The sequence below is a fragment of the Hylaeus volcanicus genome, chromosome 7 (genome assembly GCF_026283585.1).
Source record: "Hylaeus volcanicus isolate JK05 chromosome 7, UHH_iyHylVolc1.0_haploid, whole genome shotgun sequence".
NCBI lineage: Eukaryota > Metazoa > Arthropoda > Insecta > Hymenoptera > Colletidae > Hylaeus > Hylaeus volcanicus.
The window spans coordinates 9,359,567-9,385,116 of record NC_071982.1 but is presented as its reverse complement, the minus strand read 5'-3'; the positions used below and the strand labels follow the sequence as shown (position 1 = coordinate 9,385,116).

Below are 25,550 nucleotides of genomic sequence, written 5' to 3'. Positions count from 1 at the left end.
ACGAAATAATTTAATATTCTAGAAAAAAATGTTAATCAGTGGTTCCGTTCATCTATGTCAATAATTGTACGATACGTAGGATATAGAAATTGGTTACGAATGTTACGATAGATATATCGAAATGTCAGTACTATCAGGAACACCCATATTCCTTAATTTTTGCCGTTTAAGGGGAAAATTACTAGCACTGACAATCCCTTCTCCTCCATTTTGCAAAGGCGCTTGACAGAGCAACTATAATATTCTAACAACATGTTGTACGAATTACTATAAAATAACAATCTTCTATCAATAAGACAAGCTCGACAAGAAATATTAAATAAATTCCCAATTTAAGGATCAGACTACTCTTTATTAAATACATTTAATTTGGTTATGTGATTCTTATAAACGACAAGTAAACGATACAAGCGGTTACTGGCTGGATTTGTATAGTTTTCTATTAGTATATATTCGAAATGTAATTACAAATTATTCTTTTAGACCATACTGTAGTAAGAATAATGATTATTTCATTATTTTATGTGTTAGTAGTACATCTACATATGTATATAAGAATGACAACTAACTTGTATAAACTTTGTATTACTTGTAGGAATCTAAGTACTACTTTTGTTATCCTTTTCATAAGTGAAGTAATTTATGTATTCAATCAAAAGTTAAATATGCCTCTGTAGAATAATATATATGTATACTTATATGAATTATTTAAATGAACATGGGCAACGTGTGGAAACTACTGATATATATAGAATATAGGTATAGTTATGGATATATAAAAATATATATCCATAATTTATATTACATGTAAAATAATGAATAAGTTAATTTAACTTTCGTTTTTGCAAATGTTTTTAACACATTCTAATTTTATAAAATTGATGACTACTGTTCAGATTTAGAAGTAGCACACAAATTGTTTATAAAACTTTGATAAATGTTATGTGTACACCACTAATTATAATTTTATAACGTATACTGTATATTTTCTATAGGGTGTCCAAAAATTAGTGTAAGAACCGGAAATAGGGGGTAGCTGAGACGATTCTGAACCACAATTTCCTTCGCAAGAATGTCAGATGTTGCTTCGTCTTTGAATTAACAACGATCAACCACCCACCAATCACAGCGCACGCTACTCGTGGCACCATGCGACATTTTTGCAAAGGAAATTGTGGTTCAGAATCATCTCAGCTACCTTCAATTTCCGGTTCTTACACTAATTCTCGGACACCCTCTATATGTTAGTAATGGTTAACAGTTTTCTCATATTGTATGGTGCATGTTCTAGTGTTTTCCACATTCCGAAGTACTAAATGTACATAATTATTTATGGATATCATTTAACTAGAATGGGCAACATGTGTATTACATGCATTGAAATATTCAAAACGTAAAGAAATACAGGGTGTCCCAAAAATGTTGTAACACCTTGAAAGGGGTGGTTCGGGAGGTGATTTGAAACAACTTCTTCTTTAGCGAAAATGTTGTCCGAGGCTTCGTTAAGGAGATATTAATAGAAAACCTCGATCAATCAGAGCGCGCGTAGACCGTTCGAGCGGCCGCGGTAGCGAAGGCTACGCGCTAAGCGGCCGCGCTCGTACGCGAACAAGTGACTTGACGTGCATCGAAAGACATTGACGCGGCCGCCTAGCACGTAGCCTTCGCTAATACAACCGTTCTAACGGTCTACGCGCGCTCTGATTGGTCGGGGTTTTCTGTTAATATCTCCTTAACGAAGCCTTGGACAACATTTTCGCTAAGGAAAAAGTTGTTTCATCAAATCAATTCTCGAACCACCCCTTTCAAGGAGTTACAACATTTTTGGGACACCCTGTATATTTAACCCATAAAAGCATCATTATTGAATACACAAGCTGTTTCATTGTTGTCGTATTAAGACTTTATCGACAGAGTATTGTTATTTTATAGCGATTCATGTGATTTACCATGCATACGTTAAATGTTTTGGAATGTTAATTGTGTAATCGTCATTAACATAACATTTCCAGCGCTTGCGTCAAACACATTGGCGCGCAACACTGAGAAGTGGAAGGGGTAATCATCGGCTGGTGACTTTCCCCTTAAATGGCAAGAATCAATGAACTCTTGCGAACAACATCAGTGATAATGTGTAGCCATCTTGACTTTTGGTGCGCGAATCCGCGGACTATTGAGGAGTGTGTCGCGCGATAGGCTAGTCGACTGTGAACAGTTTAACTATGCCTATGGTTTTTTCTCAAGTTGATTAGCCCTTCGTTGTGAATCAAAGTTTTGCACGGTACGTATTGTCGATCATATGAAAATCAAGCCTTGGAAGAGAGTTCCCGGAATGCAACGTGTATATACAAACCAATACAGGCTGATATACCCAGGCGCTGGATAGAGACTATGCAAAAGTGAGTGAGGGCGCACGACTCGCGCCCTGGGAGGCGAGGCATTTCTCGCCGTATTTGTCATATACGACTGCGTGTAAAAGGTGGGCGACACGACAACGGTGTACACGAGACGCGCCTTCGCGTGTCGTCCCATACGTACGTCCTTAAACGTCTCTTGATTTTCGGGGCTCGAGAGTTTCCTGAAAAACGACGACCTTGACTTTTGGTACTGTTTGACAGCTACAAACTAACCCTTGGTTCGATGCCCTTCAGTGCGGACGAATCCTTTATATAACCGGTTTACACATTTTACAATATGCTGCCGATTTCTACGAGCGTGCGGCCGCGACGCGTTTTTATAACACGTGAATTCGTGATCGAATGACATTAAAAAAAAGAACTAGGTAATATCCATTGCATGCATTGCAAACAGTTTTGATCGAGTGCTTAGATCTCGTTTGTGAGACCGGTTATTTTATGTGTTACCGCACGTTTCTGGTTGTGACGAAAAAGAAAAAATAAAGGAACGTTAAGTTCATACTCTCCGTTCGCTAATTGGAACTTATTTCGTTTTTCAGTTTTAACCTTCGTATTCTTACGTTTCGACCTTCTGGTTTGAGATCGTGTACGGAGTAATAATAAGAAAGTAAATTTACAAACAAAACATAACATATTTATGGACAATACTTATTATTGTAATTGTATAATGAGTTATAAACAAGAAAACTATAATAAATCAAGGAAAACATTGAAGATTAAACGAAAATGTTTATAAACGTGATTAAATAAGATGAAGAATACTGATCAAAATAAATATGTCAAAGACTATTGATAGTATATATAATAATATGGTGTAATAGATAATACAAATGGATTTCTTTTGTATTAGATAGTTTTCTTGCTAATCTAACTGTTACAAAATATTGCTGTGGAGGTTATATTATCATGTGAAAAATGTAGAACATTCAAAAGATAGAATTACTTATATTTATTCATTTTCTTTAATTTATAATGTTTTTGTCAATTTATTATAGTTTTTTCTCTTTATAATTCATTATGCATAACAATAACTCAAATATTGTGTACAAATCTACAACTTATGTTTTATTTATAGGCTTACTTTCTTGCTATTATTCCAAACGTGATTTCAAACTACAAGGTTGATGTGTAATAAGATAAAGACTTCTTTAGATTGAAAAAGTTTGTTTAGTGATATAATATTTTTCATTGTGTGATTTAAAAGTGAACAACAAACTTGGTTACAACTTCATATTAAGTCAAACATAATATCTTTCAAACAGCTTTGTTCAGAATTTGACTTCTTTTAATTATGGAAGAAAAATAGAGAATTGTAATTTAAAATTAGAATATTTGGTTTCTTTTTACACAAAAACCTTTTTTGTTTTTATCACCAATAATGTTTATCACCAAATTTAACAAAATTTGATGTTTATATAATAAAAATATTTATATTGATAGTGGCAATTTATGTCAGATGGAGAACATTAACTTAATTTTATTTAATTTACATTATGAAAATAGTTCTATAAGATTCTTAGAAATAACTTCGTAGAATGTTCCATAACATTACCTCACCTTTTTCCAATAGGAAGCAAACAGTCTATGTTCTGTATTCATCTACGCTACGTTCATATTACCGAAGCTTATCACGTACAATTGAAAACTACGCTGAGAAACCATGAATGCTTCAGAACATGGGTAACATATTATTTTTAACATTACAGAAATTTTTAAAGAACAATAATGATTAATAGCAGTAACTATCATTATTATAATTGTTGTACAAACATTTAATATATTTCCTACATATCTTTTAATATTTAATTAATTTTAGAAAAGTTATTGCTATTACAGTTTGATTAAAGAAACAGTTTGTTGTCACTGCAATGACAAAGAATATATTATTTTATTAGTTATTTATGTATAGTATTACGTAAAATATTGCTTATTCGTTCCTAAATAAGAAAAAAACAATTAAAGTCAGATCACAGGTGTCATTGCACAACAAAGCAAATGGTATGTAAATAGTTTGTGTGTATAAAATAGCATGGGTGTGTACGTTGCAGGTTTAACCCAGCCTTTAACATGGCCTCCATAAAACAAGCTTTTAATGAAGCAGTGGAAAGAGGTAAGTGTAATATTTATAAGACAGTGATTATTTTTATTAATTCCTATGATATGGAATATTCCCTGCTTGCTATCATTAATTTGCATACAGACATTTTGTAGGCATTAAACATTATCATTATATTTATTTTACCCTTTAAGTTTTTTTTTACTGAATTCTTTGCATTGTTTAACTATCTAATTTATATTTTAATTAAATAGATTGGCATCAGTAATGGTACCAATATAAAATAATATATAACTATATCTATGACATAGTATAAGAATGAATACATTAATTCACTTGTAATTCTAGTTGTACATCAAACATCATTTAAATGTAACGTAGTAATGTTTAATGTAAATACTTACTATAATTATTATATATATGTTCTAATGTTTGAAATATATCAGTAATCACATTGGGTATTTCTATTATAAACTTATATCGAATATTAAAATGTATTAGTATTTAATAACATCCAAAAATGAAAGTTACGTGTATGGCTATTATGTTTATTTTATACAGTTACAGTACATTGAATATATCTTTTAATGTTATACTGTTAATAATTTAAAACTTATGCTGTATTACTTATTACCTATGTAGATTATTGTTACTTCATTTATACTGCTGTCTGCTGTCCTCATTAAATTTACATTTTATTGTGATTATTGTTTCATAGCTTCAGCACTTACTTCATTAAACCTTACTAACACTAAAATTGATAACATGTTTGTAATTTAAAAGTTTCAACAGTTAGAATGCCTGCTCCAACACGATTGAGGGATCTCATCAGACAAATAAGGGCTGCACGGACAGCAGCAGAAGAAAGGACAGTTGTTAATAAAGAATGTGCATATATCCGCTCAACATTTAGAGAAGAAGACAGTGTATGGAGATGTCGCAATATTGCAAAGCTCTTGTATATTCATATGCTTGGGTTTGTATTTGATTGTTTTTTTTACTATATCCAATCATGTATCTATCGTCATATTCCTATAAAAAAATAAATGTTTATTAATGTTCTAGATATCCAGCCCATTTTGGCCAACTAGAATGTTTAAAACTCATTGCTTCTCCAAGGTTTACAGACAAACGAATTGGTTACCTAGGTGCAATGTTACTTTTAGATGAACGGCAAGATGTTCACCTTTTAATTACAAATTGTTTAAAAAAGTGAGGTTTTTGTAATACTACCATAATATTAACGCATTTCAAGTATAGAAGAAGATAATAATTTTATATCTTTATCTTTACAGTGATTTAAATAGTTCAACACAATTTGTTATTGGTTTAGCATTATGTACTTTAGGTGCAATTGCATCACCAGAAATGGCAAGAGATTTAGCATCTGAAGTTGAAAGGCTGATGAAATCGCCAAATGCATATATACGGAAAAAAGCAGCCCTTTGTGCGTTTAGAATTATTAGACGTGTACCAGAATTGATGGAAATGTTTCTGCCTGCTACTCGCAGCTTGATCACAGAAAAGAACCATGGTGTATTAATTACAGGTGTTACACTTATCACAGAAATGTGTGAAAACAGTGTCGATACATTGAATCATTTTAAGAAGGTAAGCTTTATATATTTTATTAACAAAAATAGGGGTATTAGTATGAATACAAAGAACAGTAGAGTATTTAGATGTCTTGAACATTATTAAAAAGTTTTGCATCATTGCATCAAAGAAGATTTTGTTTATTAAACACAATTTATGCTCTTTGATGTTGTTTCTCTAGTCGACTAGTCGCAGTCTAGATTGTAGTAGCATTAATACCTACCAGAACATTGAATTAGTAGCATTAGTAAAAAATTATCTTCACATTCAGTAAACTAAAATTACTACAGAAGAATTATAGAAAGGAATGTAGTCTATAATTTTATGTAAATTCAATGAATGGTGATAATCTAACAAATAAATGGAACAATATATTATTTTCCATTAATAATTACATACTTAATGCTAATAAAAAATTATGGAAAATCTTAACTATTTAATTTGGGATATGTGAGATAAATATAATATCGAACCTTTTAATTATTTTTCTGCTTATAATAATACACATAATATAAGTATGGTTTTGTCTTCTTTAGGAATGCGGCCATCGAGAGGTAAAATCCATACAAGCATCCTTTATACTTTTGCATGTTATGCTTATTATGGACTTCATTCTTTTCTTTTAGTTTATATAATCTTTTCATTCTAATTATTGAATTGCTTGTGTTAGTAAATTGCTTGATTATAGTTTCTAAACTTATGTAAAATGAAAATATGTGCATGTAGTTTAAAGATATAGTGTAATGTAAACCATTTCTAGGAAATATGACTGAATCATTGTTATTATACCTTTATAATTATTTTAATTTTGATAATCGAATACATTGTCAGTATCGACTACATTGTCAGTATCGATTACATTCTTAGTACAAAAATTGTCTATAAGCATTGAGTTGGTTGAAGTTAGCATTAGGTACTCATATACTTTCTTAATATTTAATGTAGTCTTCATTCTAGACACATTATAATAAGATTAAAAATGTGTTCAACTGCATATATTAAACTCGTAGTATTACTTTTTTTTATTTGCCAAATACATATGACATATGTTAATAAGCTGCATGAAATTAACAAAACAAAAAATAAATTTTCAGATAAATGTACCTTCTTTTTGCTGCAATTATGTAATTATATTCATCAATTATATTGTTTGTAATATTATACATATTTGAGCATATTTTTAATTTTACAAAGTATAGTTGTTGATAGTTTTTTTCTAGAAAATTGTGTTACTAATTGTATTTTTCTTTCTTATTTAGCAGTTTATATTTCATTCCGAAAATATCAAAATATATTTCTTTCTGTCTTTGTATTTAGTATTAGGTATTACTTGTTCGTAAACTAAACAAGATTTTTACCAATATGACGAATATGCAAAGACACTATGTTAAACTTTTTTATTATTATCTTTTCAGATTTCTTCGTTTAACTCTTTTTGTGTAAATTAAGATTAATAATTTACTCAATAATAACAAACTCATTTTTCCAGATTGTGCCAAATCTCGTGAGGATTCTCAAGAATTTGATACTGGCTGGGTATTCCCCAGAACACGATGTGTCTGGAGTGTCTGATCCTTTCCTTCAAGTGAAGATATTACGTCTTTTGCGAATTTTGGGACGTAACGATATCGATGCGTCCGAAGCAATGAATGATATACTTGCACAGGTTGCTACTAATACTGAAACTAGCAAAAATGTCGGCAACACAATATTATACGAAACTGTATTATCTATTATGGACATAAAGTCGGAAAGTGGACTTAGAGTGCTGGCGGTAAACATACTAGGCCGATTTTTATTAAACAATGATAAAAATATCCGATATGTTGCTTTGAACACATTACTGAAGACAGTTTATGTAGACACAAGTGCAGTACAAAGACATCGTTCAACGATCCTGGTAATGTCTCGATATTGTCTATGTATTCTTTAATATTTAAACATACGCTATGCAGTCAGACCTTGATAAGTTGAAGCTGAAGGAAAATGATAAATGCTTCAAATTACAACTATAGCTTTATTAATATTTTAAGTTGAATATTTTTTTTTTAACTGTTGTTAAGTTTAAAATCGTTCCAGTTTCAGAAAGGTGATTATTAGTATTAGCGTAACTGATGATTAAAGTTGCTTGTTTAGAACTTCGAGTTAACTACTATTTATTTCTTAAATTATAGAGGTTCAACTGTCCTAAATTTAATATCTTTGTTTTTTTTAGGAATGTCTGAAAGATCCAGATGTGTCGATTAGAAGACGAGCAATGGAACTCAGTTTTGCACTAGTAAATTCTAATAATATTAGAAACATGATGAAGGAATTATTACTTTTCTTGGAACGCGCTGATCCAGAATTTAAAGCTCAATGCAGCAGCAATATAGTAATGTCTGCAGAGAGATTCGCGCCAAACAAACGTTGGCATCTCGAAACATTATTTAAAGTTCTTGTTGCTGTATGTAATTTATTTTACTTCTCCATATCATTCCTTCCTTTGTATTTTCATTCGTAATACTGTTCATAAATATTTGTTTGTTTTTCAGGCTGGTAATTATGTCCGAGATGATGTAGTAGCATGTACTATCCAGTTAATTTCGGAAACACAGTCACAGCAAGGTTATGCTGTTACTGCGCTGTGGAAAGCACTAGAAAAAGATACATTTGATAAACAACCTTTGGCCCAAGTAGCAACATGGTGTATTGGCGAATATGGAGACTTGTTATTGTATGCACCACCATCAGAAGATATAGATGCTCCAGTCAATGTATGTTATTTACATATGTATATATATTAGTATATAGTATATAGTACACACATGTGTATACACATATATACACATATACATGTATTTATGCCACACTAATGAAGATGACTAGGTGATCTGTTTCGAGTGAGATGCTTTATATAACTTTTCTCTTTTCGTTATTAGCTGACAGAAGATGAAGTTATCGATGTCTATCAGAGGTTATTATGGAGTCCACAGAATACAGTTGTTACAAAACAGTATACCTTGTTGTCTCTCACAAAACTTAGTACAAGATTCCAAAAAGGAAACGAGTAAGTATTGCCCAATAGTTTGATTATTATCTTTTTTTATTGCTTCTTTTATTGGTGTAAATAATGTCTTTACGTTATAGAAAAATTCGTCAAATAATTGATACGTTTGGGAGCAATTTACATATTGAATTGCAGCAACGAGGTATTGAGTTTTCACAGTTGTTCAGAAAATATGATCACTTACGACCCGCATTGCTCGAAAGAATGCCTCCTATGGAAACAGCGAGACCACAGGCTAATGGCATTATTGGTTTGGTAAATGGTGAACCAGAACCAGAAGAAGAAAAATCAACAATTCTGGAAGCGAGTACACCGCCATCTGATTCAGTAAGCTTGCAGTAACATAAAATGTATATATATATAATTTTAATTTGAAGTGTGAAAATATAATCTTTTTTGCCTTTTCTAGAGTGCACTTCTAGATTTGCTTGGAACTACAGACTTAGGAATGACTTCTACAGTACCAAATAAAAACCCACCCACTAATTCGACGGCTGTAGTAAACAATAATGACCTCTTGGATTTACTTGGTAGTTTGGATTTAAGTGCACCTACGTCTACATCTCCACTGCCACAGACACAAACGCCAACACAAGTATTCAGTCCTACTAACACAACCAACTTTTTAGTGGACAGTTTACTTAATTCATCATCAATTCAAAATGGTCTGTATGACCTAACGAAATATATATTCACCTTTCACTTTGGGTGATGGAGTATGCATGATATTTTATTTTGTAATTTTAGACACACCTACCATGGTTGTATTAGACAAAGCAGGACTTAAAATAACCTTCAAATTAGAAAGAGCACCAGATATTACTGATCTATTAATTATACATATGTCAGCTCAGAATTCTGGGAGTGTTATATTAACTGATTTTCTGTTTCAAGCGGCAGTTCCTAAGGTAGAACCTCTTAATATTTACATTCGCATAAATCACAAATAGCGACAGATTTAATTTTCTAATTTGCAGACATTCCAACTACAAATGTTGTCTCCGTCGAGCACAGTCATTCCTCCTTCCGGACAAGTTACACAAACACTGAAAATTGCAAATATGAACAAAGTAAGTTTCTATGAAATTGTGTATTGAATAATTTAATACTGGTGCTATTTTGGCATTCGTCACTTAATTTTTTATAATATAGGTACCTCTAAGAATGAGATTACGTATCTCATATACTGGACCAGCAGGACCAATCTTGGAACAAGCTGAAGTAAATAATTTTCCTCCCTTATCGCAGTGACAACATATATTATGGAAGACAATTGTACATATGCCTGTCTAAATAAGTAATTGAGTCTGAAATAGACTGAAACCCAATCTCATGTTTTCATCGGGTAAAAAGAAACATATTGGTAGAAACACATTTAAGATAAATCTTTCTGATTGATTAAACCGATATTTCTTCATACATAGCACGAATTTGATAAGGTACAAGTTCGTAACGAATTTTAATGTTTTTTTAAACATTCATAAAGGTACTTTTCTGCTCACGAGCCATATTTTAAACTTGTGAAACATACAAACATATATCAATTTCTCATATGTACAATTTGTGTAAGTATGTTTCAGTGTGGAAAGTATTTTAATATTTTTTCTAGACACAATAGGATGATGAAATATTTTTTGAATTTTTAGACAACAGCGCAATACATACTTATTTTTTGTATTTTTAAACAAATATTGTTGGCGAATTGGTTGATCGTATCATTGATTATACAGGGTGTCTACGCTAAAGTGTAACAGTCGGGATATTTCAATAACTATTAATGATACGAAAAAATTTAAAAGATATGATTTATTTTATTATATATATATGCGATAGTGCTTTCCAATACGAATTTATTAAACTTTATTGTGTTCACCCGATTTTTATTAGTTTTCAAGATATGACTCTTAGAAATTTACTAATTTTCTGCGGTGACATCTTGGCTTGAGTGGTAAGTTATAAAAGCGGTCCTATTGTTGCGGTGTTTGACTCTGGTTGTTGAAACCGATAGCAAGAGTCTACGTCCGGAACGGCAGGTCTGAAGAGTAAGAAACATGAAAAATATTGTCCATCGCGGTCTACGTTTGAGGATGAGGTAAACTTAAAAATTGGATGAATACATTAAAGTTTAATAAATTCGTATTGGAAAGCACTATCGCATGACCCAACAAAAAATAAATCATATCTTTTAAATTAATAACATAAAATAATTTTAATTTGCGCCACAATAGAGATCCCATTTTATCCTGCAATTTACATGTAAACAATTTTTTATATCATCAATAGTTATTGAAATATCGCGACTGTCACACTTTAGCGTGGACATCCTGTATAAGTACGTAAATAATTTAAATTAACGCTTGTTGAGCAGATGGTATGATATTCATTTTGAAGTCTTTCAGAATTAGTAGAATTTATTACTAGAATGAAGTTGACAAATTTCAATGCAAAGAAAGGAATGTAAAATTTCTCTTGTACTATGCTGCATGCATGTGAGACATATAAATATTTTCTCTAATTGAATATAGAAACATAGAACAATAATATTATATGCAACACTTATTTGATCTGTTGAATTTGTAATCTTTCGAGCTCCTGATTTAGCGTACCATTTCTTGTGTAGGATAGTTCAAAAAGTGAATATAAAAGATATACAGGACAGAGAATATTAAATTCAGAGTTTATGAAATTGCTCGAATATGTTGATGAAAGGCGTTTGCCACTAAAATGTTGCTGCCCAATTCAACGACAAGCACTTAAATCTTGCAGTAATAATTGATCTTTTCTACCTATATTTGTAAGTAATAAATGAACGCGATTGCCTTGTAAATACTTAAATAATTGCAATGACATTGAAGTGACTTAATTCATATGAAGAGTGTAAAATAGGGTTCTTTACTATATCTGTTTACGATACAATGTTCGTGTCAATAATTAGTAGAAAAACTGCTTGTTTCACAAAAAATTGTTTTGATCAAGAAGGGCGGAATACATAAATGCATATACATGTAGCATGTACGTTTGCTATACCCTGTATTTACGTCTGTTGTGGATGGTGTTTATACAGTTTCAAATGCATTCTGAATATATGATGTCATTATAGGGCTGAATTCTTATTTTTTACAAGCATATACGTTTACTGAATCACACATTAAATAAAATTTTTCCTTTTGTCATAAAATATTCTCATATAAATTGTATACATAAGAGTACCTAAAATCATTAAAATGTAATTTTATATTGCAATATAAAATTACTTCAAATCATTTTGAATATTTCATTTCAACTATTGCCATAAAGGATATTAAGGAAAAATTGCGATTCGTTACTGTTATTTCATAATAAAAATTGAAATTGTGATTGAGTAACGTATACATTAAGAACACACATAAATATTTGTCGTGAATTGGTACGAGTTTAAATAAAACTTACGGTACAGTAAAGTATTTTACATTCCTTTTTATTATAGGACTTATTGGGATATGTAAAATGTAATGTTAAGTTTGAGGAAACTTCATTGGAATTTGTATAATTTAGCAAATTTAAAGGTTGTATGAGTAAACAACCTTCATTTCAAAACAGTATCATATCTTTTTATACATGTTATATCACAATTTATGTAAAGTAAATATTTGACAAGGAATGTACGTTTAAATCATACGAAAGATACGCAAAAAAGATGCGTAAAATGTAGCAATAGCCATCCTACTTGCAAGTATTCTTTTCTCAGATTTTATGTAAATGAATTTATGGTACAGTTGTACTTAATTGTATTTAATTTACCTTATTGTAATAATATTATATGAAACGCATAGTTTTTTAAGCGCGATTAGGTTTAATACGAAAAAAATCTAGTATTTTGGCTGAATAAGTGGAGAAATGTGTTTTATTATGTTTTTCCTGAATTTCTCTTAAGATCATAAATATCATAACATACCAGTAAGTATATTATCAGTATAATTGTATGCATTTTAGCTCCGTCCCTTATATGTTGTGCGCTATGAATGCGGAGGTGTATAATTCTAGAACAGGTGGGTGTGTTTCTGAGTGGCCTTGTCCTAAAGTCTGTGACACAGTGTCAGCCCTTCGGTGGGGTGTACTCTGCCTACTTGTTCTCAATATTATATTAGTTTTATAAATATGAATATATATAAATCAACTGTGAAGATATTGAATAATGATACAAATACTGTATATATACTTTCTAGAGAATCAAGGTGTGAAAATAAACTGTATTTTTATTCCATTAATCTTTCAGAATATTATCATTAATACATAAGTAGTCAACGATATTGGACAATTTTTCGGTAATATGTTCATTCGTAAGAAGACAAACAATGAGTATAATAAAAAAAGGAAACGACAAAAATTTTATGTACTATGTTGTAATTAAAAATTTTCCATACATTAATTACACATTATGTATATTATCTTATTCCAAATATTTTTTTATAATAATTATTCTTTATGCGTGAAGCTTACTGCTGTTGAGCATCAATAGCAGTATTACAACCAACTTGATTAAACAATCTATCTTTAATTATTTGTGCCATTAAACCGTGAATAATTTCGATGGTAGTTTTACAACTATCTCTTGTTGCTTTAATTAATTTTTCTACTGTACTTCGATCATGAGGATCTGTACCACCCAAAATGAATCCCCTCCCAAGTGCAACTTCGGATTGTTCTAATTTATCTGATAAATCGAATATTTGTCCAGTAGTGTAATCTGCATTTGTTAAAAGGCTAGAGGAACTTAAAGTGTTCACCCAATATTTATTCCATAAAGAGTCTAGCAATCGTCTGTCCAATGATGATTTGAAATAAGATACTTCTAAGGAATAATATTGTTTGCAGTGAACACCAAAGTCCTCAATTTTATTCAATGGAATTGTTTGATATTCTGATGGTTCCTCATTGGGTGGTTTATATCCCTGTAAATATTAGATACTGATGGTGAAGTTTAAGAAACACTGCTTCAAATGGTGAATAATATACATTACCTTTGGATAAGTTCTAAATGCACCTAAACAAACTTTGCCAGCAGAAATCGTTCTTACAGGATCAATGACAATGGCCACGAAAGGTTCTTGAAAATTTTGATTGAGCATTTGAGTAGACACATCAATGCCTGATAACCAACATCCATAGCCCGGATGACTATGATACCATCCAATAGCATTTTCTTGTCTCCCAACCTTAATGAGCAATATCATATATTTTTAATTGATATATGTTTAATTATAAATATGTACACCCACATTAATGATATGAATAACATAGTAAGGAAATATATGTAAATAAGACAATTAATAATTGAGACTATAATGACGAAATTGTTACAATTATTAATCTGAATACAGTTTAAAATACCTGTTTAGCTGCATCTACATATGCTGACATATATTCATAAGCTTGCGCTTGAGCATTTACTCTCGTTTCTGTGCCTTCTACAGGTAATGCAAAAGAATCCATGACAATCATTGTGTTTGCTGCTACTTTCCCAAGAAGAAGACCCATCACTTCTAAAGTTCCTCCAGAACGAGCATGCATAACCATTTTTAATAATGCCAATGCAGAGATCTTTATATCTTTGAAGAAATGATGGCTAAAAAAATGAATATGACTGATGTTAGAAAAATACTTTAATTCAACAAGAATTAACATGTCAAAAAATATAAATGACGTACTCCTTTTCCCATGGCTTTGCAGCCAATATGTCCTGTTGCTCTTTACGATCATATCTATAGATTTCATCTACAGTACTGATTGTTTCAATATTATTTGACATTTCCCATGTTTTCTGAGCAACAGTACTTTGATCCAAAGAAGTACTCGCCATCCTAATATCTTTTTGTTCCAATTCAGATTCTAGGCTAAATTAAAAAATATGAGTAAAATTAGTTGAAAGAATAGAAATTAAATTCGTACGCGTTCAAACGTTTAATTATTTGTTACGAATATATAAGGTCTTATAAAAATATGTGTATTGAATTATACTACGTATACGTAAACTGATTTTCACTATACATTTAATTAAATATAAAAATGTTTATCGTAACACTTGTCAATTATAAAAGATACAATGAAATTCAATTATTATATCTGCTATATTAAGTATCAATTAATTTCTAAATAGAGTTATAAAACAACAATGAAATGTCAAATCACCAAATAAGAAGATTTCCATATCATTCAAAATTAAGACACTACACTGTCAATATATTGTGAAAGAAATGCTACTAGTACTATGTTAATTATATTTCACAAGTTTTTACCTACAGAACTAACGCAGAAATTAAAAATATTTTGAAATCATACTTCCATTATACTGCTTATTACTGACCATTACTGACTGTTATTTTACTTTACTGATCTTGTATCAATTTGTACTAGACCAGGGCCAACTTGTCCCAACCATCTCAACTTCTACTGACCCGAGCTATATCTATTATTTGTACGACAGATTCGTCACTGCATTTGGCAATTTTCATGGATGCGTTCCGTTTCACGTGTTACGCTATCACATGAACTTAGCTTTATTACATGTAGCGCCACAATGCGGAATACCTTGAACACTACCGGATGTAGTATCACAGCCGACTCTAGTACTACTTACTAGCCATGCTGAGAAACGTGGCAACACCGCTGAAGTCTAGATCGAGAGTCCTATTTTCCAATATGAGAGTCTTGTGCTATAGAAAACTATACTAATGTATGTACACCATTTGTTATTAATTATGTAAAAGTGGGATATAAATATTATGACTATAGTATGTAAAAGTAGCTTAAAAGTATATTAATATCTGTAAATGTAGTATAAATTTGATGGACTCTGAAAGTAGTTTGACGTATGATGCATTAAACTTGAAATATTTACAGTGGTTTGAAGAAAATATAAGTGTGAAGGAAGATAAAACCTTCTTTGGACCAAATTTAAGTGTTTTAAAATTAATAAGAGATATTTTAAATTAATACAAACGTGAAATAGACAAAATTGTTGGTACGAAGCACAAAGAGGTTAAGTGAACGCGTGGAAGAGATGAAGGGAAGCTACCCAAGGAAAGAATTGTGCAGTTAATTGCAAGAGTGTGTTACAGGTAAATTCCCTCACCACCCTAGGGGTATTCCCATGGTGCGTTACCTTTTTTAATCATAATCGGAAAATGCAAAATAATGAATATCTGATTGAATGCTAATATATGTCAATTTATATAAAATATGTGTATGATTTTCAGATTTTACAAATTGGGACTTCAAGATAGCATCATTAATTATGGCTTCCATTATGGCATATATATGACTGAATACGATCATTACTTCTTCTGTAGGAACAGAAAGTCCTCCTCTTTGTAAGCTATCAAAATATTTGTCACCAATAGTTTTACCTTTATCCTCCACAACTAATAATTTATATATATTACAATTTAATTTTTTAGCAATAGAATGGGACCCATAACCAGATATGTAAATTTTAATGGAATCATCAACAACACAAGTGGATAAATATTCAGTTTCAAAGATTCCCAGGAAACAAGTTACATTAATGGAAAGATCATGAAGATTATTATCGTTATCACAAATTTCAAATCTATTTTTGATTTAAGTAAAAGAAAAGAATCTTGCCGATTTCTTAAATATATGTTTTAATCTAATATTTTTCTCTGCATGAACTACTTCATTGTATGAAACGTGATAATTACAACCAAATAAAAGTCTATAGTTTCCAAATCGTTTCTCTAATTTTTTAGTTCAAGATTTTCCTGCTAAAAGATAAGATACGTCAAAAGTTTGAAAACAGCACTCTATGAGTAGTAAAAGAACTCTAGTACTTTGATGTAAAACTTTGAAAGTATCTAATGTTAAATGACCGTCTGTTTCCAAATTTTTCCAAAAATCTAAACATGTTAAAAGTTTCTTTAAATATTTATATCTAAAATCCTTAACATTCAAAATCGGTTTACATCTGTTCAGCCTAACAGACTCTCGCTGTACCTCGGCTCGCGTTTCCGGCAACTTTCTTCAAGAGGGTAATAAATTTCCTTAATGTTGCTCTCCCTCTCTCCCTCTCTCCCTCACTCCCTCTCTCCCTCTCTCCCTCGAGACTAGCAGAGCCTCGAGCGTCAAAAAAAGGCGACCATTGTCACGTTTGGTACAATGGTAGTTTATTATGGCAGCATAAACGGGGAATGGCATCCTGAGGTGTGCCCGCATGGCCGTTGCAGTTCTTTCGATCCCTAGAGACGTGACTTACAAGGGAACACATTCAATTGGTACATACCGATTTTTATCAAATTTATATGGGAGATAGTTCTGAAAAAATAACATGAAAACTAGAGGAGCTAGGATAAAAATTTTGTTTTCATTTATGCGTTTTTGAATGGGTAATTTACTGATTTGCCAGAACAAAATTGTTCGTTTTTGTTGTTGGTCCGGTGACCGTGACGCCGCAATGGAAACATTGGCTGCAGGTTGCCTTCATTTCTACCGCCTGGTGGTCATATACCTGTGCTTCAGACAATGGTTCATGTTCTCTTTCAGCTGTGACTGATGCAACGTCACATTTGTATCTTTGGTTTCGTCGTTTATAGCCATTGGAGGAACACAAATTTTGATTTTGATTTTCCCCAGAGGGTAATAACATGCATATTGAATAAAACGCTGATTAATTTATTTACTTCAGTTCATTTGAACGAAACAAATCAAATCAAACAGTGGACAATGTTTCTACTACGACAATATGGTCACCGGGGCGTAACATTTATATTTTTAGTTAAATCTTTTTATAAAAATTTGTACACCATACTAAAATAATACTACAAACGTGTGTCAAATTTCAAATTAAATTTTCGGATAGTTAAAAAAAGAAAAATGTTAAGGGAACCACATTTTAGGCGCGGAAGAAGGTATTCCCCATTTAATATAAGTATTGTTATATCATGAAAAACAAAATTTCAAAAAACACGTATTCCTTATTTTAACCTGTACATTACGCATATAAATTTTCATGAATAAGAAACAACATTTAGTAAGATAAAGTAATACAACAAAAAATCTTAAAAGTAAAGTATTTAAATAAATAAACGAACAATTTTGTTCTGGCAAATCAGTAAATTACCCATTCAAAAACGCATAATTTAAAACAAAATTTTTATTCTAGCTCCTCTAGTTTTCAAGTTATTTTGTTCAGAACTACCTCCCATATAAATTTGATTAAAATCGGTATGTACCAATTGAATGTGTTGCCTTGTTAGTTGACTATCTCTAGCGCATGCGGCGATCACATGCAAATTGGAAAAACCCTAAGAGTTGCCAGGTAGGCCACATTCACGAAAATATGGCTACGGCCACGAGGAAACATGACTTCTCTGTACCCCTACCTCAAGGAGGTCAAAGAGAGAGAGGATCGTACGGAGGTGACAAGGTGCGTGTCCTTCGACGCAAACCCCAGAACACGTTGAATCTTGAAGCAGCAACCATATCGTAATGTAACAATAAATATATATATATATATAATATATTACAGAAAACTTAATAAATGAAAAAGTTGAGTATATATATATATATATATATATATATATATATACTACAATGGTACGCCTTTATATAAATGAGTATATATATACTCATATCTTTTAATCTATTGGTTTTCTAAACTTTTAACTTGTTTTTTCGGACTTTTCAAGTAAGAAACTATCAGATTTGAAAAGTTTTAACAAAAAAACAAGTGGTCGGCACGAACAAAAACTCGCAAAAGATTCAGACATCTCAGACGAAACACGCATGGCATTAAAAAATCAAGATATAAAATGCGAAACACGCGCGCTAAGGTAGCTTTGTGTCCAAGTAATAGCGTGCGCAATCATTACTGTGTCCAATTTTACTCTGTGATACTCTGCTTGTGCGCAATCCAACTTTGTCCAATTCTTCCTGTGCGCAATGTACCGTTTCCAAAACATCGGTGTCCAATCCGACCGTGCGCAATGCTACTGTGCGCAATCGATGGTCTCCCTTCCATTCGGGGGGCTGTGAGGTCAAAGTGCTCCTTGAAGTGTCAGCGGCCGTCATCGATCAAGCCCAGATGTTTCAAGGTCGACGGAAGTCGACGGAAGTATCCACGACGCGAATCCGAAGGTCCCGACTAAAGGGTGGCCGCCGCCTCCGAGACAATCCGTAAAGCCAGATTGCCTCGGTTTCCGCGGCGGCCACGGCCAACTGCATGCTCCGAATTCGCCCGACAACGCAGTTTAGGGCGGACTCAGCAAGGTGCCTGGTTTTCCTCCAGTCCTCCCCCTCTGGATATACCAGGGTGTCATCCGCATAGCAGGTGACCCCCGCATCAGGGGACAACCCGTAGCACCGCGTCAAACGTGAGGTTCCACAGAAGCAGTCCGCGACCCCTGCGGAACCCCGCGATGTGTCTCCCTCGTATGCACTATCTTGTACCGGCCGGTAAATACTATCTCCCTATCGCGAAGATAGTCCCAAACCACCTCCCAGAGATAGGGGGGCACCTGGAAATATTCCAACGCCCCTACTATCTCCCTCTAGGGCAGGGCGTTGAAAGCATTGGATATGTCCAATGAAACAGTAATCAACACCCTGCCCCGATCGACAGCCCTTTCCCGGAGGAGGCGCAGATGCTCCAACGCGTCTATCGTTGAGCGCCTCCTCCGGAAACCATACTGGCCGCTACTGAGGTCAGGACCACCCCGCGACAGGTGCTCGAGGAGGCGGGCTGCTATGATTCTTTCGAAGAGCTTGTAACCGTGTTAAAATTTAGTCTCTTGATAGACACTAAATTTTAACTTCCGTGCGTATGTTTGAAGTTACTGGGAGAAGTTGAGGGCTCGTGCCTCCAGGTACTGGACAGCGAAGTGTTCTGAGGGTTGATTAAAGAATTCGGAAACTCTGATATATCTGGTAATCAATAAAATGTATTCTGTTAAATTTAGTAACGACATATATCACGATGTTTTCGTCGTGATTTATATCCGTCAAATTTGACGACGACTAGTATCACAATGAGTTCGCAGAGGATATATATACAGTGACGAGAATAGAGGCATTCGTTCGTTCGATTTATCAGAATCATCAATATCTTTAAATCAGTATTTTCAATGGTAAGGTGAATAACTGTGACTGGCACACTTTATCGATCAATGGAAATTATGATAACGCAACGATTGCGCGAGATACCTTAAGAAAACCCAAAGTTTGTTGTACTAAGACGTGTGAATGCCTATCTGTATTCACACGAGGTTGCACGTGTTTTCTTAAAAGACTGCTACGTTTGAAACCGAATAAACACGGTTTGGAGAAGTTGTGAGCGCGTTCAGGATTCACTTCGTGATCAAATGCACGATTGTGGATTTGTCGCATCACCTTCCCATTCGGCCGATTTCTCGGAGGAGATGTTCAGGTGAAGACTTGTACGAAGCCGGAACCAGGTTGTGACACTTAGGAGTTCACCAAAGGGCACGAGTGTGAGCTTAGGTGTTCTCCGGTGACCCCTGATTTCAACAGTGCGAATCCGATCGTGATTTCCGCGGAATCCTATTATGACAACTTACCCTGAAAACGCTCACCTCTCACCCGTTTCCTTCAGCAAAAGAGACAGACTCGTTGCATACCTTCGTTAAATTTACCGCTTTTGACTACTACGTGGTCGCGCCGGATTGGGCGTCGTTACAAATCACGATGCAGCAGTGCTACGGCTCGGTTTGTGCGCGTGACTTCTCAGTTTGAGGCGCGTATGCAACGAGAGTAAGTTAGGCGGCTTGACTAAGTTTACTCGATCGGTTTGATCACTCGATTGGATACCGGTTTTCACTGAAGGATTTGAACGTGCTGTCGCGGTCGCTTCCAAATGTAGAGTGTCGGTCCTAGTCCTCGCATCGAGCTCCTTCGATCCGGGATCGAGTGAGATCGATGCGCACGCATCCCTCGTTGGTAGGGTACTTCTCCTAATTTCTCCTCTTCGTAGGAGCGGTTCCCGATTTCAGATACGGAGTAACCCCTTAACTAGCTCATAGCACACGCATATCAGGTGATGCGACTAATCCGAATTCTCCTCTTCGCGAAGAGACGGAGGATTCAGGCCTTCCATGAGTGGGGATCGCCCCTTAATCGTCTATGTGGTTGTATGTAACCAGCACGGTTACAAGCTTGCCCGCCTTGTCGAGCAAACACCAACCAGGTACGTTCTCTTCCAAACTCTGGGGAAGGTTCCCGGCTCAGGTTAGTGTCCAGGACACTCCTGTAAGCCGGGCCGAGGATTCCCAAGACCAAAGCCAGCACTCCATCAGGAACCCCATCCGGGCCGGGGGCCTTATTGCCCCTAGCCCGAAGCTCCCTGATGGTCCTCGACAGCTCCCACTCCGTGACCCGAAATTCGGCCGACCATGCAATGGTCGGACCTGGGGCGCTTTCCGACCCTCGCTCCTCTTCATCATTGAGGAGGAAGAGGGTACCTATTATGAGCTCCAGGAATTCCGGATTTAGTCTCTCCGTGACCGGGGACGCCCAAAGGCGGAGGTTCCCAAGCACCGCCCTGTATGGGCGCCCCCACGGATCGTCACGAAGGGTGAGCAGGATCTCGTCCCACGCTCTGGCCTTGGCTGCAGCTATAGCACGCTTGAGGGCCTCCGCCGCCGACCTGTACGGGATGTGGGGGTCGGCTACTCTCCACTCCGGGTCGCCGCTAAAGAAATGGCGGTGCCGAGCGGGGGTGTACTGGCGACAGGCACGTCCGGCCGTTCTCCTCAAATCGACCAACTCGCCCGTCGTCCAGCACTCAGACTTTCTCGGGAGCCGTTCCCCAGATCCACCGGATTCACTCAGCCCCCTCTTCTGTTTCGCGCTCCCTGGCCGGAGGCCAGGCGGAACCGATAATCGCGGCCCTCAGCAAGTCCTCGTATAGTCACTTCAGCACCCATCTTGGCGCGGAAGGGATGTCACGTCGAAGGAGTGTGTACCACGTCAATAAAAACGTAGCAGTGGTCCGACAATGTTTCACCTTCCCCGACCCGCCAGTTGAACACACAGCGCGAGGCGGCTGCTGATCCAAACGATACGTCCACTATGGACCAACCGTTTCACCTCTCGCACGTTGGTATGGTGCCCCGGTTTAATACCCAGAGCTCCATCTCTTCCGGCCCATCCTGAAGGACTCCGAAGGCTGCGAATTGAAGGCCCACTAGCTGAAAGATTGCCTGCAACGAACCCCGGATTAGCGAGGGAGAAACAGCGGGAAAACGGAGCCCAGCGCAACGACATCAACCAATATGGTTCAACCGTAGCTTCCAGTACCGTACCTGCTTTCGATAAATTATGACATTGTCGATAAGAACAACCACTGTTGTGAGTATGTGTTGAATCCGATGTTAGGCTCGGGGTCGCCGATTAGCTTCATCAAAGATAGTTTTGTCGCAGTACAAGTTCGAACTCCGCTGCCGAATAATGGGTACGAATTTGTTGGCATAAATGGCTCGCGAATGAAAGTATTAGGCCTTTTTAAGCAAAAAGTTGAGGTTGAGGAAATCGTGATTGATTTAACGTTTTATATAGTTTCGAACCACACTATAACGTTCATGACAGTGCTTGGACGAGATTTTTCCTCGAACCCATTAATTAAAGTGTCATTCGAGGAAGGTATTGTAGTAGCAGGGGAAAAACATAAAGTGTTGAATGGTACAGAGTCGGCTATTCCACAAATTTTAAATATTGTCTGCATTGGCGAGCCAATTGTCGCGTCCGAGAAACTGCGGATGAACCTGACGATGGACTCCGCGGTCATTGAGCGCATCAAAGAGTTGTACGAATCAGACTACATTAGAACTGTAGAATCAAGTACTGATCGCGTCGATTTCGAAATTAAAATTGTATTAAAACATGATTAGCCAGTTAGCTTTAGCCCGCGACAACTCTCCTATGCGGATAGGGGATAAAATAATTTTTTAGAAAAAAAATTTAACCGACTTCGAGAGAGGTGCAGTGAGAAGTATGAAATAATTTCTAGTCAATTTATATGACTACGCACTAGCTCTAGATATAATTGCTTAAAAGTATGGGAAAATGCAGTGAAAAGTATGAAATAATTTCTAGTTAATGTATATGAATACGCACTAGCTCTAGATATAATTGCTTAAAAGTATGGAAAAATGCAGTGAAAAGTGTGAAATAATTTCTATTTAAGGGGATAGACACGGGTAATGCAGCGAGGTGACATTACCGGCAAAACTGGGCGTAAAAAGGGGTCCGTGATTTTTCGCTTTTCGTCCTTATATTAGCATATTTTGGGATGAATGAGGGCTCATTCGAAAGAGGAAAATTGAATACATCCGGGGCTGGTCATAATTCAACGAGATCTTGTTAATATCTAATAATATGAGTGTCCAAAGTAGAGAAAGAATACGATAAAATACATCTGCAGAATCGAAGTATTTGTAAGTCACTATAAGAGTTTTGTGACTCACACGATGATCAGCCCCGGATGTATTGAACCTTTCTCTTTCAAATTACCCCTCATTCAGTCCAAAATATGCTAATATAAGGACGAAAAGCGAAAAATCGTAAAGGCATTCCCAAAATCGAGTTCCGCCATTTTGTGGATAATGGTAGAGCAAATCACGTACCAAATTTAGTTCAGGAAATCGGTATGAGATGGCGGTTACTGAGGACGACTGCTAACGTGAATATCGATACATTGCGACGTTGTCATTCTGGGATAACAGCGTCTATCCTTTCCACACGCTCCGCTGTTGCCATTTTACTGAAGTCGAAATATTTTTACATTTGCTGACGTTGACAAAGCATAGGAACAGACAGCGGAAAAAGAGTAAAAGAAAACATTTATAAGCCTAGTAACATAACCAATTGTCACAACAATATCGTGTTTGGTCTGGATTTTAATCAGGAAAACCTCACCAATATGTTAGTGAAATTTGTATTAAAAAAAAAATTAACAATAAAAAAAGCTAGTTTAACGCATTATTGTTTCACAGATTAGTGGGCATTTAAATTTTTTACGATCACCTCGACTCTCACAAGGAATGTTTTGTAGGTATCCGCCTCCAATTGTTTTGATTTTTGAGTTTCAGCTGCAATAGGCTATCTCCGAAACTATCATAAATAGAAGAAAACTTTTTAAGAAAAAGTTTCATGTTTTCTATCTGCATATAAAATCTGACCCTAAATTTTGTAAAAAAAAAAGAATTTATTTATAACATTATTTTAAAAGTAATTACAGTTTTTATAATGACTAAGAAAAACATTTTTTCTGAATCTATTGATGTATCGTATACTGTGTTTGCCTCTTACATTTTTGCGCATTAATATTATACGTACACCCTCGCTCACAAATATGTGGACACGTACTACTTTCAATAAATAATTAATGTAGATCGCAAAATTATTACTATACAACTTTTGTTGCTAAATTCTATATTGGATGTATTTAACAACATTTGATTATATTAAATATTTCGAGTGCCATATTTAATTTTTTAGTGGAACTATGGGATCGTTTAGATAGAAAAGTTCAGAACGAATGTTCAATATATCAAACACATTTATGGCGAAATATTACAAAATAAATGAGATAATATTACTTCGGATACAATGAAGAAATTAATAGTATCCAACTTTGGTAAAAAAAATGATAATATTATCTAGTTATCTCTGAAGGTTTTTATCATTACTCATGTGATATTAAAAAAAGACTATTAATAAAATATATTCGCTAATACAACATAAACATATCGAAAGATAAATAATACAATTGATATTAATAGATTTGCAACTGTTATTAGATATTTAGTGTCCACACACTTCTGAGCGAGGGTGTATTGTATGCATCGCGCAGATACGCCGCGCCGGGTCGCGATCATGTCAAATATAGACGTACGATCATTGTCTTTGTTATAGGTTATAGCTATTGTTTTTCGCAAACAACACACATATATAATCAGGTACATGTTATACATCAATAGATTCAGAAAAAAAAATATGTTCGTTTTGGTTATTCTATAAACTGCGATGACATTTAAAATAATGTTATAAACAAATTCTTTATTATAAAGAAATTATTTTTTTTACAAAATTTTGAATCAGATTTTATATGCAGATAGAAAATCATGAAACTTTTTCTTAAAAAGATTTCTTCTATCTATGATAGTTTCGGAGATAGCCTATTGCAGCTGGAACTTTATATCATTTCACCCCCTAAATATGAAAACGGGACAAAATAAAAAGTAGGCATATCTTATTTTTCAGCTCTGCAAAACATATCTAAAAATCAAAACGTTCGGAGGCAGACACCTAAAAAACATTCCTTATCAGTTTCTCTTTCTTCTTCATCAAACTGTCTTTTTCTACTTCGTCGACCCTTCGAAACTCTGCACGGATTCTAAGCTCGTCGGACTTGAATATTTGG

The 25,550-nt window shown here is 34.5% G+C and overlaps 2 protein-coding genes and 1 long non-coding RNA gene across 17 annotated transcripts; 2 read left to right on the top strand and 1 right to left on the bottom strand.

Moving 5' to 3' along the window:
• Positions 1 to 2,124: 2,124 nt before the first annotated feature.
• On the top strand, positions 2,125 to 12,878 carry LOC128879790 (AP-1 complex subunit gamma-1). Of its 10 annotated transcripts, none has more exons than XM_054129257.1 (16): positions 2,125 to 2,281; positions 3,988 to 4,097; positions 4,466 to 4,527; positions 5,257 to 5,449; positions 5,539 to 5,685; positions 5,769 to 6,084; positions 6,606 to 6,623; positions 7,559 to 7,969; positions 8,285 to 8,515; positions 8,604 to 8,825; positions 8,991 to 9,118; positions 9,199 to 9,445; positions 9,528 to 9,783; positions 9,866 to 10,026; positions 10,096 to 10,188; positions 10,271 to 12,878. In XM_054129257.1, exons 2-16 carry the CDS (start codon positions 4,078 to 4,080, stop codon positions 10,367 to 10,369), a joined length of 2,604 nt encoding a protein of 867 aa, XP_053985232.1. In that variant the 5' UTR covers positions 2,125 to 2,281; positions 3,988 to 4,077; the 3' UTR covers positions 10,370 to 12,878. The 10 variants fall into 10 exon arrangements, with proteins under 10 accessions (XP_053985232.1, XP_053985230.1, XP_053985231.1 ...); XM_054129255.1 differs by having other exon boundaries at positions 2,131 to 2,399; XM_054129256.1 differs by having other exon boundaries at positions 2,131 to 2,479.
• A 457-nt stretch (positions 12,879 to 13,335) lies between these two features.
• LOC128879797 (COP9 signalosome complex subunit 5) lies at positions 13,336 to 15,623 on the bottom strand. 4 transcript variants are annotated; one of them, XM_054129274.1, is made up of 5 exons: positions 15,462 to 15,623; positions 14,806 to 14,991; positions 14,489 to 14,723; positions 14,119 to 14,313; positions 13,336 to 14,049 (listed from the first exon to the last, which is right to left on the bottom strand). In XM_054129274.1, the coding sequence occupies exons 2-5, from the start codon at positions 14,955 to 14,957 to the stop codon at positions 13,594 to 13,596; spliced, it is 1,038 nt and encodes a 345-aa protein (XP_053985249.1). In that variant the 5' UTR covers positions 14,958 to 14,991; positions 15,462 to 15,623; the 3' UTR covers positions 13,336 to 13,593. The 4 variants fall into 4 exon arrangements, with proteins under 4 accessions (XP_053985249.1, XP_053985250.1, XP_053985251.1 ...); XM_054129275.1 differs by having other exon boundaries at positions 15,398 to 15,605; XM_054129276.1 differs by having other exon boundaries at positions 15,437 to 15,605.
• An 82-nt stretch (positions 15,624 to 15,705) lies between these two features.
• LOC128879802 (uncharacterized) lies at positions 15,706 to 16,840 on the top strand. 3 transcript variants are annotated; one of them, XR_008457700.1, is made up of 4 exons: positions 15,706 to 15,830; positions 15,998 to 16,215; positions 16,354 to 16,467; positions 16,555 to 16,840. It is a non-coding gene; the product is annotated as an uncharacterized LOC128879802 (long non-coding RNA). The 3 variants fall into 3 exon arrangements; XR_008457701.1 differs by having other exon boundaries at positions 15,777 to 15,888; XR_008457699.1 differs by having other exon boundaries at positions 15,764 to 16,215.
• The last annotated feature ends 8,710 nt before the right edge of the window (positions 16,841 to 25,550 follow it).

Coding starts and splice junctions, on each gene's coding strand:
- LOC128879790 (XM_054129257.1), top strand. CDS start 4,078: ATGAATGCTTCAGAACATGG. Junction 7,970..8,284: donor GACATCGTTCAACGATCCTG/GTAATGTCTCGA, acceptor TGTTTTTTTTAG/GAATGTCTGAAAGATCCAGA. Junction 9,446..9,527: donor GTACACCGCCATCTGATTCA/GTAAGCTTGCAG, acceptor TGCCTTTTCTAG/AGTGCACTTCTAGATTTGCT.
- LOC128879797 (XM_054129274.1), bottom strand. CDS start 14,957: ATGGCGAGTACTTCTTTGGATCAAAGTACTGTTGCTCAGAAAACATGG. Junction 14,314..14,488: donor ATGTAGATGCAGCTAAACAG/GTATTTTAAACT, acceptor TTGCTCATTAAG/GTTGGGAGACAAGAAAATGC. Junction 14,050..14,118: donor CATTTAGAACTTATCCAAAG/GTAATGTATATT, acceptor TAATATTTACAG/GGATATAAACCACCCAATGA.